Source organism: Physeter macrocephalus, chromosome 11 (assembly GCF_002837175.3).
Source record: "Physeter macrocephalus isolate SW-GA chromosome 11, ASM283717v5, whole genome shotgun sequence".
Taxonomy (NCBI): domain Eukaryota; kingdom Metazoa; phylum Chordata; class Mammalia; order Artiodactyla; family Physeteridae; genus Physeter; species Physeter macrocephalus.
Window position 1 is genome coordinate 101,080,555 of NC_041224.1, and position 19,898 is coordinate 101,100,452.

The 19,898-nt window shown below is 39.4% G+C and overlaps 1 protein-coding gene across 5 annotated transcripts in view; it reads left to right on the top strand.

The window, feature by feature from the left end:
- The window catches only part of MEIS2 (Meis homeobox 2), a 204,014-nt gene that overhangs the window by 44,276 nt on the left and 139,840 nt on the right, over positions 1–19,898 (top strand). For all 5 annotated transcript variants that reach the window (XM_007128490.4, XM_007128493.2, XM_028495524.2 and 2 more), the window contains one exon: positions 17,044–17,189. In XM_007128490.4, the coding sequence (XP_007128552.1) occupies positions 17,044–17,189 (146 nt within the window). The remainder of the gene's footprint in view (positions 1–17,043; positions 17,190–19,898) is intronic.

The following is a 19,898-nucleotide window of genomic DNA, read 5'->3' on the forward strand; positions in this document are numbered from 1 at the left end:
GGTAAAGCATGTAAAGTGTTTAGCAGAGTGTCTGGAAGAGAGTAAGTACTCGATAAATATTATTTTTTTTAATGTTGCTGTTGTTATTATAGGAAACATTTAGAGTGAAAATTTCTCCAGAGACATATAATAGAATATACTCTAATCATTTCTCAATGCTAATTACTGCTGTTGAAGTTTGAAATTAGAATTGACAAGAATAGTTCCTTTTTCTGAATACTGTGAAGAGCCTTCTTGCTACATCCCTAGTTAAAAACACAGCAGTGTCTCCCATGGCCTGATTGTCTGTTGGTAAGTTTTTTGTGTGTAACTTCATTGCTCGCTCATAGGCTAGGGTTTCCTTTACTAGTGTTTATTTTCACTTTACCTTTTTATCTATTAAGTATGAAAAGAGAAAATGATTGAAGGGATTTGTAAGAGTGAGGCTAGACATATTGGTAAAAACAAGCACCTAGAAAAGTAGAAAAAGCAAAAGAAACAACCAAGTTGATGACTGATAGTAAAGCTGGAAATATTGCTTTTATGAAATTGCCTTTTTGGCAGGTTAGAACTGGTCAAATATTAGCAATTTCAGATGGTTCAACCTAATAATATTTATAAATTACAAGGAGTTACCAAAATGTTAACCGGACATACTTGGTTTATCTGTTAAATGGGGTTAATAGGATATGCCCCTTACACTTTGTTGTAGCGATCAAGAGTTGGAAAAAATTATTTGAAAGCTGGAAAATCATTATGTAAATGTAAGGTATTTTTATCCAAGATCACACATTTCTAAGTCCGGGACACAAGTCACACAATAGTTAGGTAATTATTTTCCTAATATTTTGTGGTCGATGTATAGAGGATGTCAATTCCACTTTCCACCAGCATGATACATCAGCTATAGAAAAACTAGGTATTTTAATGGGAAGACTATAGATTCAAAAAATACAGTTTCAAAATGGAGTAATCCTCAAAGTTACGTAGTTCTTGTCATGTTTCTGGTCATTTAAATAATATACCACTTTTGAGAATTTCTAATTTGCTTTAGAATCTTGGAATTTCAACATAAAGTAAGACTCAGGATATAAATACTAGAGGAAGTCATTACCAATTTCAGTGGCTCTTCATGATGTGAATCAGACAGTTATCATTTAGCTGTGCTGAGACCCTGTGTTAGGAATAGTTTTACAATTATGAAATGAAGTTGGCTACCTCTTTGGTGATTACTGACTGGTGGTAGAAATTGTGTTGTACTGGGTCAGCAGTGAATTCCTCACTCAAATGATGTCGAGTCAGCTGGTTTTTAATTTGTTATCTTCTCAAGAGTGCATTCACCGACTTTATCACTGAGAAGAATGACTCCCTAGCCTAGTGTGATCAAGATCCGGAAATTCGCTGCATCAGCATATTAAGGTTGGACTGCCGTTTGATTGGTGGCTCTGAGATCTGATCTTACAGCAAAGATGTCAGTTCTCTCTTGGGTTGGTTTGCCACAGGTATATGAACAAACCTACTGAGAGGCAGACCCTTTCCTTTTCCTCCTGGGAAATGGTTGAACAATGTTTTCTTTCAAACAAAGACCTTTGCAGCTCCTGTTTTATCAGCCAACATGGCCCGAATAAAGTTCACACTGGTGCCCTCAAGTTGAGTTGTTTGTCTTCGTGACAAAGTGTAGGGGTATGCTATGACAAACTAATAACTACCTGGCTTTCAGCTCCTGGTCTTTCTGTAATTGGACGGCAATCAGGTGTGGTAATATTTCCTACGTAGTGGCAAACGTGGCCTTTTGCTTTTGTGCCATTTTGAAGTATGAGTTCTGGAAGAATGAGGAAAAGATTATTTTTCTTAAGCAAATGTGTTTTTCAGCCAGTGGTGACTCTGTTTTCATAGGTTTTTTTTTTCTTTTTTAAAATGTGAATGAGTCATTAAAAAGAAATGAAAGAAGGAAGGAAAAAGTAAGAATGAAATTGAACTAACTCTTATTCGTTATCTGATGTGAGCCAAATATCATATACCTCCAAATTCAGATGAATCACTTGGCCATGATCAGGCATTAGTAAGTACCAGTTACCCAGGTTCAAAGCCATAAAGCACTGTTTTCCCTACAGTCTACTTTTTTAAAAAATATGAATTCCATTCCATATGGGAGTAGAGGCTGTGTTGTGAAATAGAGTTCATAGACTTGAGTTGAAGATCCAGCTCTGTTACCGACTAGCCACGTGACTTTAGGCAAGTTTCTTAACCTGTCTGGCTTCACTTTCTAAAGATATTAAAGTGATTAAAATACTGAACTCTGAACTATCCTGTGGATGAGAGGATACCTATTGTACCTGGCACTTACAAGGTGCTCCACAAATATTAGTTCTGTGTTCATACAAAGGATTCAGGGATTATCTGAAGGTATGGAGCTGGTTGGCAAGGGTTAATATTAATTCTCTATTTCCCATTCATTTTTAATCTTAAGGGTGCTCAGAGTCTTTCATAACGGTGTCATTTTCCTCTGAAATTGACTAAGATCTCCAGTGTTAGACCTTCTTACAATTAGGAGGAATGGGTTAATACTGAATTTCCCAAGAGTTTTAAAAGTGGCTTAAGAATTATTTCTATTACCTTCTTGACTATTATTGGTACTTTTTTTGTAACCTGAATAGTTCTTTGTTAACAGTATTTATCATAATGGGATTTGACCATTGGAGAAAAATACTTTTGAGTAAAATCTGCAAAGTGCGTTTTGACCATCTACTTTACATCTTCATGAAGTTAAAGAGAATAGTATAAATCAACAGGTTTATAAATATCATGATGGGCTTCTCCCCATAGCATCTTTCAATTGCTGCCCTAAATCATTTCATTCTTTCAGAACTTTACTGCAAAAACTGGGAGAATCCCCACTCCTACACCTCTGTATTGTGAGCTGTATTTTCCACTAAAATCTGTTTTATGCCAAATAACAGGTTTATGGAGATTTAACTATAATCTGCTTAACATTATTTTTATCAACTTTATTGAGGTATAAGTTTCATACTAAATTCACCCATTTAAGGTATACAATTTAATGAGTTTTGACAGTTGTGTATACCTATGAGACAAGCACCATAATCAAGATACGGTACATTTCTATCACCACCCAAAAGTTTCCTTGTACTCCTTTTTAGCCCATCCTTCCCTCTGTGTTTGTCCTCAGTCAACCACTGATCTGCTTTCCATCTATTTGTTTGCATTTTACATAATTTAATATATTTGGAATCATATAATATGTAGTTTTTTATTTGGCTTCCTCTATTTAGTGCAATGACTTTGAGATGTGACACATTGTATGTGTCAGTAGTTTGTGCTTTTTTATTGCTAAATAGTATTTCAGTGTATGGATATATCACATTTCATTTATCCTTTCATATTAGTTCATTTTAAGAATGGAAATACCTAGCATTTATTGATCCACCTTTGATGTGTTAGGTACTGTGTGAGGCTAGATGTCATGTATGAAGTTCCTAAGCTTGTTAATAAGTGTAAAGCACCTGGTACAAGATAGGGATTTAATAATTACTCTTATTACTTCATTTAATTTTCATAATTAACTTATTGGGTATGTATAATTCTTTCCATTTCATAGATGAGGAAACTTAGGTTTAGAGGGTTAATTTCTTTTTTTTTTTTTTTTTTTTTTTTTGTGTGTGTGGTACGCGGGCCTCTCACTGTTGTGGCCTCTCCTGTTGCGGAGCACAGGTTCCGGACGCGCAGGCTCAGCGGCCGTGGCTCATGGTCCCAGCCGCTCCGCGGCATGTGGGATCTTCCCAGACCGGGGCACGAACCGGCGTCCCCTGCATTGGCAGGCGGATTCTCAACCACTGCGCCACCAGGGAAGCCCTAGAGGGTTAATTTCTTGACCAAGGTCATACCCAACCAGTAAGGAATAGATCTGGAAATTCAATACAAGATCTCTTTTATCACCCAGCTCATGCTTCTTCCATTGCATCAACATTTTCCCCCAAGGGTATGTTCCTCTGTGATTATGTGTGGATGGGGCTGAGGGACAGAGTGGAAGGGCAAGGAATATGTTAGAAGTGAGCCTCCAAAAGAGGCTACTACAAACAGAGTAGTACAGCTGCCCCCCAAAATACAATAAAGTCAGAAATTTAGAAAAAGAGTGAACCAAGTATGTAGGGCACTTTTCCAGATATAGGGCACCTCTATCACTAATTATCTCTTTCAATAAAGTTGCTTCTTCCAGGCAGTGTATCTTATAGGAAAATGCCTTTGAAATTTATAAAACATCAACTCTATGACCAGTTTTCAACTCTTAGAGACCAACATTCGTAGATAGCTTCTGTTTCCAAGTTTTAGATATAAATGCACAAAGAATAAAACATATTCCAAGGAATATGAGAGTTATCCATCCATTCATTTAATTAAAGTTTAGGCATATACTATACCCATAACATTATACAAAGTTCTAAGAATGTTATGAAAAAAATAAAAGATATGGTGCCTGACTTGAAGAAGCTTATGTAGAAGAAATGTAGTTGTGTGTGTGTGTGTGTGTGTGTGTGTGTGTGTGTGTGTGTAAGTCTTCTGGAGATATTCTGGTAGCTAAAGTAAGCCTTGAAAGAGGTAAATAATTTGGACTAGTGTTCTGCTGTAATCAATAGGATTGAGAGTGGAGAAGGATTAAATTCATTACCATATTAAGGTCAGTCTGCTTTCCATCAATGCGTATCTTTGTAAACTAAACAGTATAAAATCCATCCCAAATGTTTTTGAGTACATATGTCTGTCCATATGCAAGGTGCTAAGATGACATTTTAAAGTGGCCTAGAAATCACATTGTTTTGAAGCAACTCAGAAAAGATTATGGATACCTTTAAACTCAGCTACTAGACTTTTATACTTTGTCCAGCATGCTGTTTTGAATAAGGAAGCAGAATATATTCATTTAAAAAATATAATGGCTTTATTGAGATACAGTTCACACAGTATATGATTCACCCATTTAAAGTGTACAATTCATTGGTTTTTAGTATATTCACAGTTGTGCAACCGTCACCATGATCGATCTTAGAATATTTTCATCACCCCCAAAGATTATATACTCGTTAGCAGTCATTCTCCATTTAAAGTGTACTTTTAAAGGGCCTCGTGTCTGTGGTTTTTTAGTCCATAGGCTATATGAAGAATAGTCAATTTACTCTATCTTAGATTATTCTTACTAAACAGTCACATTATGTTTCCCCATAGGACTATCACATGTATGTTGTGGATATCTATTTACATTACATTATAAAAATATACCTGCTTGTTCTCAAATCATAGTAGATTTATTTAAAACAATCATAATAAGTAGAATACCTAAATGCACAGTAGTTACTTTTTAAATGTTAGCAATTTAGTTTATAAACTTGTTAAACAAAACCCCAGAGTTTTATTAGGAAACTCTGTTGTGTGAAAGTGTTCTTTGAAAAATGTACAAAATATAATTTTCTAATAAATAACACACATATTCCACTTATGATATGTTAACAGTTTAAAAATATTCACCTAAAACCAGTTATCAACTTCACAGGTACTATTGTTCTTTTTTCTATATGTAGAAAACTTTCCAAAGGGAATGTTGATAGATAGTCCAATCTGTTGTCTTAGTAAGCATTATTATTATCACAGAGATGGCTAGCTTTTGTTTAAAGTTAAAGGATTTTTTTTGAAATTATTTAACAATGTCAGTTACAAAGTTGTACTTTTATTAAAATATTCTATTGTTTTCATTTTACAGTAATTGAGAAAATGGAAGAAATATTCAAAAAGTCTTTTTTGTTGTTGTTGTTCTGCTGTTTGAAATGGTATCTACTGATATAAATTCACAGAGAAATACCATATTAAGAATTCAAACTGATCAACTGATATTATAAAAATGTATTGGCCCTACTTTTGTTTTAGATAGCAAATAAGATAATGAAGTAAGGATCCTAAAAATTGAATGAAATAATTTCTGCTACAGATAGAACTTTGCTTTTTTGTTATTCCCCCTAATGAATTTTATTATTGGTTGATATTTAATGTTTCATTTCATATTAAAGTATGCTAAGAGAGATAGTAAGATATAAAATCCTATAGTTGACAATAAAATGAGAACATTGTTATTGTTACATACTGAACGTACAGATTTAATATAATTAATACATTCTTGGAAGCAGACTAATTGTATTCTAGTTTCATATAAAATGTTAAAAATACAGTTGGTCTTTTGTAGGAAATTCTTTTTGCAAATATAAAGGCCATATCTTTCCTTGAAAGACCTGTTGATTTGGAGATGTTAGCCAGCTATCTTTACTAAAACACTTTACAATGCTAAAAATAGTCCACTTCAGTTAAATATGGATATTTTAAAAAAGAAAATCCCAGTTAGACTGCAACAGAAGGACTTTTGTGTGACAATATTTTGCATGATTAAAAATTTAAACAGAATAACAGCTATTTATATTTACAGTTACATGAGAGTAATTACTAAAGCAGACAAAATACTTAGAGCATAATTTAATAATGTTTTCCTCTAGCAAAGGTGCCAAAATTGTTATTTGCATAATTTTCACAATTTGTACTCAAACATAGCTAACTGAAATTGGGACGTCATCTCTCCCCAACCACCTTTTTTCTTTTATAGGAGATGTGGGAAAGAGACTCAAACATCATAACAACTCATTTTTGTATAATTTCCCATAAAAATCATGACCCTTGTGTCAAACCATTAGGTGAAAGAGATGTGTTCCATTCATACTTTCTCTTTTAGGGTCTTTCTTTCAATGAACAGCCTCAGTCCAACTTCAAGGCTCCTAATTATAACATTTACTGGTTCAAAGATTAACCTTCTGAGAGGGGCATTCTGGGCTGTTGGTAACTTGATCAGCTTGGTCTTCTCTTGGTCTCTCTCTCTTTCTGGTTCTTTGTATTGCAGGAGGGAGATGATGGTATCTGGCACATTCCTAGGATGACTTGAAGATAGCAGCCTTCTGTGTTTAGGGCTGAAAGATTGTGAACTCTGTTAGCTGAAATGCCACTCTGGGGAGGCAAACGGAACATTAAAAAAGCTTTAGCTGTAGGTAGTGTAATGCAAGGAGAGTCAAATTTGAGAGCTGGGACTTGAGTGGACATTTGTCCATGCTTTCCACCTTAATAAAATCTGAGTGTTAACTGTGGAAAGGGCATTTGAGAGATCACTAAAAATGAATCATTAGAGTGCCCAGAAGAGCTTTATTATGATGTCCTGTGAATAACTTCGGAACCTACTCTGAACTTTTATAGGTGCTTATCAGGTAACTGAGGAACAAGTACATTCTATTATCCTCTACTACAGAGATTAGGCAATCTGCTGAATTATAAAGGAAAAGGAATTTACTTTTCTACTGGATTCAGTCGATATCCTTTAGAGAATTCTGTGGGAGGCTAGGGGAATAGATATCCTTTATTGAAATATTTAAAAATTTTCACTGGTATATATAGAATGGATAAACAACAAGGTCCTACTATATAGCACAGGGAACTGTAATCAATATCCTGTGATAAAGCATAAAGGAAAAGAATATGAAAAAGAATGTGTATATATGTATAACTGAATCACTTTGCTGTACAGCAGAAATTAACACAACATTGTAAATCAACTATTCTTCAATTAAAATTATTTTTCAAGTGAAATTTTATCTATATATATAAATTATGAAATATATGTATATTTCAATGAGAGAAATCAACTTAAGTGAAGCATAAATTAGAAATACATATACATTTCAGATGAGAGTAACCAGCTTCAGGGAAGCACAGGCTAAGAGTTTGGAAGCTTTCTTGTTCACTTCTGCTATAAAGGATTAGAGGGTTCCAGTCAATAAACAAAGCCATTTTATGGCTCCTGACGGGTAAATTGAGGGGACTGATTTGGTCAAGGACCAGTATGAGGATGTTTCTGTTCAACAGTTAACAGGATTCAACATGATATGGAAAATACAGGCGTGCAAAACTATACTACGACGCTCACGTTGCCAGCTAAAGCCTAAAACACTGCCACATTTACATATGTGTCCATCTGTCTGTTTTTACACTTTATTTTTCCAACCAGTGGGTGAAGTGGTTTTCATCCAAGCTGCAGTCTGAATTTTTTTTTTCACCCACCACTTTCCATTCTATCATATAGCTGCATATTTTAAAGTGCATGTTATTTGTCTCTGGACACACGTTTACTTGCACAGCCTTGGCTGGGTTTTCGGGTCTCTTCTGGAAGGTTAGCTCATCTTCTCTGGCCTGAGCTTTGCAGCGGCCTGCACCGGGCCAGGTTGTCTCGGGATCACTGAGTTAGGGCGCAGTTTGTCGCCTTCTCCAGGTGGCAGAAATCCCCCAGCGTAGGCCGGGCCAGCGGCCAGGACCACAGTCCAGCCGAGCCAGTGAGAATGGAAGTGCTTTCGGTCTCTTCAGTGGAGAGCCTGCGTAAATCCTGTGTAAATAGAGGGAGGAGAACAAAGAATGAGCCCCTACAGCTCTGAGCATTTGGAGCCATTTGGGGCTGAATTTGCTAAATGCTGCTTATACAGCCTGAAAAGTTGAAGAGAAAGGAGCTTAAAATCCCCTCTTTTTTTCCCTTTTTGCTCATACCCCGGGGGGAGGGTGTTCAGGACCAGGGAAGCCTGAGGTAAGCCGATGAAGACTTGTTTTTTCAGTGCTCTTTTGAGTGTGAAAAAGGTGGCCTGGGTCACTGTCCTCTCTTTAATGTCGGAAAACCCACACAGTTAGTAAATGTTGCATGTAAACGAAAGCATTTCACCTCTCCTGCTTCCCTCCATGCTAGTGGGCCATGAACCAGTCACTTGAAAAATCACAGAAAAATTTCACTTTAACGTGTCCAGACAGTTAAGCACAGCAGGAGAGTAAAAGAGATCAGTAATTAGCAGGTCTCACTGCTGGCCCCTCACCCCACCTCTCTCCCCTTGCCCTCCCCACATTTCTGGGTCTGTAGCTGCCCCCTCCCCCCAACCTCATCTGATGTGAAAAAGGTAAATTGCAGATTTACTCTGAGGATGGTTCTTGGAAAGCAAGCTTTGTAAAGCTAGAGTCTAACATAGAACTGGGCAAAGGCAGCTTCTTCTTCTATTTCTACTTTTACTTCTTCTCCTTCTTTTTTCTTTTTGCCTCTTATTGAAAACCCTGATTCAGATTTCTCAGTGGGATGTCCTATGTTAAACTCCTGGAAGGTAGTCCCTGAATGAAAATACCTTTTGACTCAGTACATTTTAATCCTGTTTTCAAAGTACCATATTAATGGGGAAAAAGCATAAAGAATGATGACAGAAAATGAGTTTCCAAAGAGCTTTGTGTTGCAGTTCCATGGCTACAGTATACTTCATTTTTTAACTGTAATGCTCCGAATAATCTGAACAGCCTGGGCAAGGGGCAGCCACTGTATCCCAGGAGTCTCTCTTCCCCATTGGATTTGGGCAGGTTTGAGAAATGGAGCACCGTTTTCAAAAAAACAATATATGACACGTGTCCCAGACATGTAAGGATCATCTCTGAGGAGGGCCATGCCCTCCTGAGCAGTAAAACACTGGGCATGATACACCCAGTGCCTCTAGAGTAGGAAGAGTGGTGTGAGGGAGCCCGAGGCTGGGTGGCTGGATTACCAGAGCCAAGGACTCCCTTCATGGACCTTCTTCAAAGCAAGTTACATTCTCATAGGGGCCTAATAATACGTCTCAAGGCTCTTGCTGCCAATTTGTCCATCCCACTAACATTTGACTGTTTACTCTGTGTCAGGGCTTGGGAATCGGGGCCCCTGCCTTGAAGAAGCTCACAGTCAAGCAGGACAGACAAATTAATAGACAGATAAATTGCAAAACAGAAAAGTAAATATAGCAGAGGAAAGGAACAAACTGCTGAAGAAATCAAAAGCAGAGTATACCAGCTCTGTTAACGGGAAATAGAGAAAGCTTTACAAAGGAGGTTCCTTTTTCATTGGGTTTTGAAATTTGAATAGGAGTTTGCCTGGGCAAAGAAGAATGGGAAGGAGTAAAAAAAATGAAGACAAAGGGCATTTTTGGCCAAGGGCACAGGGCTAAAGGCATGGAATTTTGAAAGATCCCTTGGCTCAGAAAAGTTCTTAAACAGATACTCCTATTTCAAAATCATATTTAATTTGAACTTTAGGTCTACAGGGAACAATAATAGTCCTGCAGATAATGGACATAACTGTAAAAATATGCATCTGTTTGTTTCTTGGTTCATAGTTACTTTTAAGTGTGCTGTCACCCACTGTCTCTTTAGTTCATGAATGTCAGTATATAAGGCCTCACTCTTGGGGTTTGTTTCTTGAGCAGTGAGGGCTAACCCAGAATCTAGCTTCACTTTTCACCTCTTCTTGTTTTCCTGGCAGCCTAAGGGAGAGGATAGATGTTGTGAGCATGGGCTTTACAGGACAAGCACCTCTCTGCCACTTCCTGACTGTGTGACCTTTGACAAGTTACTTAATTCTTTTGAGTCTCAGTTTTCTTTATATATAAAATGGAATTGATAATAGTAGTTATTTCATTCATTTGTTGTGAAGATTGAGGACTGGAACATTGCAAGTGTCCAGTGAAAGTTACTTGTGATATTGAGGGTAATGAAAGTGACAGCAGTATTGATAAGGAAGAGGAGGATCCTGTATTCTAGGAGACAGAAATGGTGTAGAAAAGGGACTACGCTATTGAACATTAAACACTAACATTTAAGAATTCTATAAACTTGTATATGTATATATATGTATGTATATATGACTATAGGCAAAAATGTGCAGTTCATCTACAAATATATTTGGATACTTATGAACAAATTAGTGAATTCTTTGAAAAAGGTAACAATATAATTTATATACTTAAAGTTTATAATCAGACATATAAATATCTATATATTCATGAATACACCTAAGTTCTGGAAGTAGGTTGGAAGATATGTGTGTGTGTCTGAAATTAGTGAATTTACATTGCCCAAAATAAAAATGATAATAAATATAGTGAGTTTCTATTTATCAAAAAAGAGAAGGGGAAAAAAAGCCATGTTCTTTCAGGTGAGATATCACTCTTTTTTACAGTATATATTTTATATGAACATATTTAACTATTAAACTTTGTCCAAAACTGGGAGAAGTGAGGATTAAATAATGTGCCACCGACTTACTCAAAAGAAGTACAAATGCTATTAACCAAAACATGTATTCATTTGTCCTAATATTTCTCTGAAAGTACAATACTGAGAGGTTACTTTCAGATGTTTGTGATTTGACAGGGTGCCAAATGTCACAGAAGCCTTATTCTATCTTTAAAAAGTGATTTTAAGGCAGGGAATACATCACTTTAGTTACAGCTCCGTGAAGTAGTTCATAGTACTGCACAGTGATGACATCACAGCCTTGAGATCCTGACTGTATGGACAGTAGATGCTCAGATATTTGCAGCATCTCTGGGCTCTGAAGGTCAGTCTGGTGCTGTCCATATAAGGGCCTCCACTTGGACCACAATAAACCCATTATAAAAATCCCAAGTCTCAAAGACTCTTGCTGTAATGAATATATCTAAAGACTGTACAGACACTGGCTTACTTGTGAGAGAAAAGTTTGCACATTTCTGTTTGAACCTGGACCAGCCTGGACCAGTTCTAGCTCAGTCCCAGCCCCTGGGCCCTAGATCTAATCTCTCCTCTGCACTTAGATCTTTACCTGTAGGATCAAGCCTGGTTTGATAACAGAGTTCAAATGAGGTAATGCTTTGAAAAGTGAAAAATAACTTACAATATGTGAGAATACCAGTAGTAGTAACATTGGACTTGGAGTTACCTGGACTCTGGTTTATCCTTGATCACATGTAGCTGTGGAATCTTAGGCAACGATTTAACCTCTTGGCCTCAGTTTCTTCACTGATAAATGTCGGGGCTGTTTTTCGGGGGAGGTAGGGAGGTGGAATAGGAAGAAAAAAATGGACTAGGACCCTCTTGGCTGTTGCGCTTGCCCTATATTTCTGATAGGGCAGAAGGCCACATCCCAGTGGTATTGGACTCATCGTAGCACATCATCACTGTTTGTATCGTTTCTTTATTCCAAGCCAAGCAGTTGATGTCTAAAATATAGACAGATTTTTGGCTAAATGGGGTTAAGACAATATGCCGATGAAAGGAAGTGGTGTCCTTTTGCCTGGGCAGTTTTTATGGCCCAGAACTGTATGGATTGGGAATTTCTGCTTAGAATCATCTGAGGATCCTCTCATTATGTGCCTATATATTTCCTTGATTCACTGGCTACATAGCTACAGAAATGGATTTTGCCTATACCTGGATACCCATGGTATCCCAGGATTAACTTCCTTGCAACTAGACTCCCTCAGTATTGCTCTTCTAGGTAGGTGTAGACTGGGGCTGCTTCCCCTGGCAGTGGCCTGTTCTGAGCGTAGTGTGCTCAGCTATGGAAAGCATCTGTGACCTCCTCCTCCAGAGCATGGGTGTAAATCCAGCTGGAGATGCTGTCAAAATACCTCAGAGTCTTGAAACAGGTGGAGGACCCAGAGATTAGATTCAGGCCTTTAGACAACCACCACCAGGGGTAGTGGGCTAAAGGGATATTCTCTGTGCCCTCCACCAGTGCTTCTCAAACTTGAGTGTCATCAGAATCACCTGGAGTGCTTAGTGACCCTCAGACAATTGTCTGGCCCCATCCCTGGAGGTTCGGATACAGTGGGTCTGGGGTGGGTCCAAGAATTTGCATTTCTCGCAATTTCTTTGCCACTGCTAATGGCGCTGGTCCGTATTCTGAGAGCCAGTGTTCTACAGCTTCTTTCTTCCTGTTTAACCCTCACCATCAGAAGATAAGGTGGGGCTACCTTGTGTTGGCCAGTACCTGTGATGGAGAGCACCACGGCTTTCCCCCAGTGAATAAGGCCCTGGCCAGATTGTAGTTTCTCACCGTGACCACTAACCCCATTTGTGGCAGTAGAATAGAATTTTAACTATTCACCTGTTCTTGAGGTTGCATCTTATCTCAAATTAGAAGGTCATCTAGTTCGGTGGCTTCCAAAAGCCAGTTTAAGAACCAGTGCTAGGCTGATTGTGTAACCAAACCCAAGGAACTTGTTAAAAATACAAATTCTTTGTCCCTGCCCCAGGATATTTTGATTTAGTAAGTCTGGGATAAGGCCTGGGGACCTGTGTTTTTAACAATCTCCCCTGATAATTTAGTCCACTTCAAAGGTATCTATCCACAGGCCTTGAGTATTTCTTTCCATGGTCACACACAGTGCGTTCAGTAACACGCAGCTATTTTGAGTATCTTTGCCCCAAACTTAGACTGTGCCTTTAGTCAAGGGATTAGCAACCTTTTAAAAGAAGCATGCCCAGTAGTTCTTTATTTAGTTTTTCCCCCGTCAGAGGTGGCAATGCTGTTGGAATGGCCTTGGGTCAGCCCTTTAAAAAGGCTCTAATGGGCACTGAGTTCTTCAAAGAAGTGCCATTCCTGGCATGTTTGGAAGTGACTACCTGCACTCGGGCAGCCCACCCAGCCCCTTCGGGACCATGAAGAGTGCAGTCGCCCCAGTCTGGGATTATCAAAGAGACGGGAGGGCCCTTGAATAAACTCATTGATAAGTTTAGCCCTTTACTCATGCAGCAGACCATCACTGGGTGTCTACTCTGGCTCAGATATGAAGGTGTGCTCTCAGGATAAAAAGATAAACAAGACACAGTTCCTGCCCACATCATGGATCCCACACTTCTGAGTCCTTACTTCAGATGCTTAGATACATGCCATTATCTCCTTTTCCTCCTCTGACACGTGCATCTGTGCCCGTATACACACCATTTTCAGCACAGAAACTCATTTGGCACAGATGCCAAGGATTGCCAACTCAGCCCTAAAACAGGGAAACAATGTCCGTTTTAAGGATTACTTTAGTATCATCTGCACGGTTTTGTTTTAGGTTGCAGATCACACAGTTGCCTTTAAAAATTTTTCTTTTAAAAGAAAAATTGCTGTTGTTAGTCCTCTATGCTAGAGTTGGTTCACAATCCATTGGAGGAAAAAACAAGTTTATTGTGTGTTTGGAGAAGAAAATTCCTATCTTTATAGAGGTATAAAGAGTAATATTAATTTAAAATCTAATGTCTAGTATCCGGTTATTATAAAAATAGGTGCATTTTTCTTTACACTTATTTGTCACACTGGATCCAAATTCAAATATTTTACGTTTATATACATTTATATAAAACGGACCGCTTTATATTAAAATGTATGTAATGCTCCTGTCTTCTCCAGTTTAAGTCAGTCATCAAAGAATGCTCAATCCAGCTATATTTTTTTTTCTTGAGTTAAATATAGTGAATCATATAGTTTGAAGGTGTTACCAGCCCTCTTTGCTTTTAAGCAAGAGAAAAGTACTGTGGAAACCCTGTCTCTCATTTTTAAGGTCATTGATTGGGTTAAAAAGGCAAATGCCTTTTTTTGTTGAACTTCCTTGAATTAAGCCGTTAACCTTTTAAAATAAGTATATTCAAGAAATCTATCAAAAAAAGCTAAATGAGATTTTTAACAAAATCCTGACAATTTCAGCTTAAACATATACACAGAAACCATATGTGCTTAGGAAGAAATATATACACACAGGCATTGTTTACAGTGTGTGTTTTTATATTTGGAAGACATTGAAGGAAGAGCCATTCCATACATACATTATCTGAAATGTACATCCAGATAGCCCACATAGATTTTTCCATCCAGAGACAAAGATATCTTTATCCGTGGTAGGTCGACAGACAGACTGACTTCAAACTTGCACTTGCAGTGTGGGTTTTTTTCCCTCATCTCCGGGTACTGCTTTTCAAAATCGCCTCAGGCTATAGAACAGCACCTCAGATCCCCAAGGCCCACTGCCTGGCTCCTAATAGCCACTCTCCATCTGTGTCACATGAACAGCTGATGAGATCGCTTCAGTGTCTGTATTTTGGAGAGCATATCCACCCAGGTTAAAATGCTAGGGTTGCCAAGGAGCAGTCAGAAGCCATTAGTGTGGGTGAGAATTTGCCTTGCAGCAGTTCCTTGGCATGGTGGAAAGCGTGTATGCATGTCCCTGCTTGAGCTTGTGTGTGTGTGCGTGCGTGTGTGTGTGTGTGTGTGCGTGCGTGTGTGTGTCCTTGTGCAAGTGACCCCCTCGTGTACATGGTTGTGTAGGGAGGGTAGACAGATGAAGACTAGACTCCATCTAACCAGTATTCAAAAGTCAAATGCTTTTGTTTCCCTGTACTCTGATTAGTTCTTTGACTACTTGGGGTCCTTTCCACTCACTTTTTCTTTTTAATCATAACAGACGGCAAAGAAAAAGAGAACAGCAACTTCGGGGTCATGCTCTAGTGTTTGGGCAGATGGAAGGGAGCTGCTTTGCCTTGGGGCAGGGTGGTTGTAATGAAGTGGCCTGTCAGTCTGTAAATAGTGAGGGTCATCTCTTCCATGTGATGGAGGGTATCGCATTGCAGTGAAAATGGAAATGTCAATAAAATTAATCTGCCAGCTCTCTGCTGTGGCTTTTCTGCTTCTCTGGCCAAAGAAGGTTGAGGGTTTTTGTGGTGCGAAAGGAAAAGAACAGGTACAGGGAAGCCCACCAAGCAGACGGGACAGGTTAGGAGGCGAGGGGCCTGTGGCAGGATATCCCATGTGGCCCAATCCAGGAGGAGGAAGCTGGTCTGGGATTGAGCAGTCGATCTATAGCATTTCCCTGGGAAGCTGCGGAGCGTCTAGCTCTGGCTACATTGAGCACAGAGTTTATTGTTTTAGGCTTTCTTGGACAAGGTTTTTACTTAGCATGGGATTTATGGCATTTACTGCTAATGAATGTCTATTCTTAAATTACAAAAACCCCCATCTCAGCGCAATTCCCAGATGTCCTTCCAGGACCCTGGCTTCTTAAACACCAGCAGGGAGCATAAACTCTCCACTTCTCTGTTTTCCTCTTTCGTGTGGCTCCAGGCTAATGATGTGCAAGGAAAACACAGCCATCTATAAAGCCCCAGTGCTGTCCCCGTATTCTTCATTTATTTTGCATTTGATTATGCCACAAGTCGGATCTTGTTTCTTTCCTTTTTTTAAAGTTATTAGTTCAAATATTAATGTAGGGATATGGCATATATTGCTCCTCTTGATTGATGCCTTCCCAAAAACAGGAAGACGTGCTCGTATGAATTTTAAGAAAGTAGGGGTCCTGCAATGCCTTGCCAGAAGAGTTTTTCAGATACATAATTTAGATGCCCTCCAGGCAGGCTTTCAAGGCATTTTTGCTGGAGGGCAAGAAAAAATAACTATGACTGTTAAAAGTAAATGATTTTTGCTAATGCACAATTAATGCCAGAGAAAAAGCACAGAAGAGAAAGATGTTGATAGAAACTTCTGATTAAGTGAGCACCCTACCTTGATGTGCATCTTTTTTTTTTTTTTTTTTTAATAATGATCAGTGGTGCAGAGAGCTAAAAGTTTTCATGTCACGCGGATGCTGAGTCCAGGGTCATCTGAGGAGTGTGTGAATGTGCGTGCTTAGGAGGTGACAGTTCTAGGAGGGGCTGAGCAGGCAGTGTGTTATGTGCAATGAACAGTGACACAGTTACTGTCACCTATGCAGGCAGCCTAGAATATATAGACTACAGAACATTTAACTTGATTACCCTACAGTATGTGTTCACTCTGCACATGGGGATGCATTTTCACTGAATGGGTTTTCTGATGGCGGTTTTCCCACACTGGATTCCATAATTGACAAAGAGCTACTGCACTGTGTCAAGAGCACAATTAGAATTGAATTAATGATATGGGCGAGTGTGAGACACACAAAATTAACATTTGAAGAGGTCTGGTTTAATTTTGTCTTTTACATATTTGTGTCTCCAATTATACTTTAATGAAAGAGAATATACCCGCTTAATGGATTTCTTTCAACAAGCTTAGCTGAGCTTGTCATTAGCTGCTCGTTGTTGTTGGCACCCTTTCTGTGTTTTCTCTAATGTATTTTCATTTCTTTCTACTAGGGGATGGTTTAGACAACAGTGTAGCTTCACCTGGCACAGGTGACGATGATGATCCAGACAAGGACAAAAAACGCCAGAAGAAAAGAGGCATTTTCCCCAAAGTAGCAACAAATATCATGAGAGCATGGCTCTTCCAGCACCTCACAGTAAGTCAAGATGAAAGAGAAAAATAAGTTTTTTTGTTTTGCCTTCTCCTAGCAAGTTAGATGGGCTCGTACAGATTTTTTTGAAAATAGTGCCTGTTTTCCCTTTCTCGAAATCTGATGGTTAACAGAGCAGTTAAGGTTTTACCGACTCTCACCACCCAAAGAGTACCCTGTAGAAAGGAGGAGTTTTTGTTTCCATAGGTCAGGAATGGACCTTATTAAAAATGGTCTAGGGCCCTAAACAGTATATATAAGTAAATGTGTTATTTATGCTAAAAGGTATGAGAGCAACTTCAGATAATGCAACTGCAACCAAGGGAAGACAGCTGTAAGAAGCTCATGAATCCGTAAACGTTGCCGATTACACTCGTAACGAAAGCCAGCTCCTCTAGCAGGCAAAATAAAGCACTTTGCCACATGCATGTCCAAGCTCATGGTACCGGGGGCAACTCTAATTGCTGAAGCAGCTTGCAAACATGTCACATGTTTATATGACAAACGCAGAAAGGTTATAGGTGCTATAACGCCTTTGTTTCTAAGGTAGAGATTGAAGATTTGTTTTTAGCGGTTCAAGTCCATTATCTTATAAGCCGATCCTGTTCACCTGTGGGAAAAGATCAACTATGTGCAACATTTTTATAGTAACAGTTTATCTTCCTGTTTGCAGTCGGTTTTATGCATCATTTTCTATATACCATTGACTCTAAGACCCTCATGACAAAAACATTACAATATATTTTTACGGAGGAACTAGGCACTCATATTTTACTGTTCATTTGGAAATTCTGGGAAAATGGTGAAGATGTCAGAGGCTGTCTCTTGCTATGAGATTGTTTTCAGGCCATTCTATGTAGGCTAATGCTTAAAAATAGAGTAGCACATTGAAAGCTGAAGGTCGTTGATTATCCAACTTGTGGGTTGCCATGCTGAATGACATTAGTTACAGTGTCATGGGTCCAGCACAAGGTTCCACTTTTATTTATGGCGGTAGCAGCTGATCTGCTCTTGTAGCAGAGCTACAAAGGGCAAGGGGTGGGGCAGGAGAAGCGGTGGGGAGGTGGGGTGGGGGGCAACGTGGTAGATTCACGTTCCTAAATCGGCCATTTTGATGTAAGGACATTAGTAGCAAACTAAGGTGTATCGATCTGGCCGGTGGTGTCAGGATTAGCTGGGAGAACCAACGAGGCTGCCTTGGCAGTGGTTATTCTTGCCTTGCAGCTATGGCCATTTCAAAGGTCAGGGCCCTGCACTGACTGGGCTCAGAGGAATTAGACAGAACATGCAGTCTCTGGGTTGATTACTTAACCAAAGACAAAATAATGAGTCCTAAGCAAATACTGACTAATTGAAAGGGCTGTAAATCCATTACATATTGGTCAGGGATAATCGGGAGTATTTAATCACTTTTATCTATTCAGGAGCACTGAAGCTGCAACAGCAAAGCCCTGAACCTTGCCATGTGGTTATTATTCTCATCATTATCAAAATTACTTCACAGCTGTTCTTTGCTACATCACCTCAGCTGGAGATTTACTAACCTGTAAAATGTTTTTAATTTGGAAGTCGAATGAGTGTGAGGGGAGGGGTTTCTCATTTTTAACTGAAGGTTTGTTTGGTTAGAGTAGCAAGTAAGAAAGGCAGGGTAGGAGCCAGTGGATGGCAGGCATGCCGCCTTCTCCCACCAGCAGCTCACCTGTCTGGCTTCCTCCCTCTGTCTTCCTTCATGCTCGGCCTTCCTTGGTTGAAAATCAAGACTTCAACGATTGCTTTCCAAGCCAACATCTCCATGTATTTTCACAGAACAACAGGATCTTAGGGAATTTGGCTGCTTTGTTTACAAACCAGGAAACTCAGACCCAGAAAAGGAAGTGATTGGCTCAAGGTCCAGCTGCAACCAGGACCCAAGCCTTTCTTGTCCCCAGCTCTGTGCTCTCTCTACCACATTATGATGACTTTGTGAAAATCACGATCACCTTTAACAGTTGCATATCAATCTCACAGCCTCTGCCATCAAAATGCTCAGCGTCAAAGGGGGGAAATATGGAGAGGCAAAGTGCTGTTTGCTTTGCTTGGTTTTAAAATTTTCCTGCTCCCCCAACCTTTCCGAATAGAGAAGACTTACTTTGCACCTCTCTCTTGAGGCCAACTCTCTCCTTCACCGCCCAGGTCTGTGCCTTGAATCTCCCGCGGAGTGTCCAGAGCCCTGCTGGACCTCCTGCCTTGCCCTGTTGGTGTCTTATCTCCCACCTCCCTGTCCTGGATTCAACCCACTGTGCGCCGTGGCCACGGGCGAGGAATTGTGTGTGGCCAGTGATTCCTGGGTGTTCCTTGTGTCTGTACTATACACTAGGTACTGTGTACTATGTACCTTCTCCCCACCCCGAGGTTGCTTTCATCTAGATAAATGTGCATGAGGCTTTGTGCAGAATTCTCTCTCCAACTGAAAATTTTAATTAATTCCTGTCCTTGGAGTGGGGAGAGAAGACTCAAATAGCCTGAGCCGGGGAGTCGGGAAACCAGCATTTCGAGTTCAATTTTCCTGTGTCCTGCCCGAATCTCAGTTAAGTCAAGTTCTCTGGACCTTCCATTCCCCCATTTTTCAAACAGATCTGCATGTTGCAGTCTCCTTTCCCACACTCATGTGTGTTGGTTACACTCAGAGAACAGTCAGAGCACCCCTGTGCCCCAAACTCCTGGTCATCCTCTCCT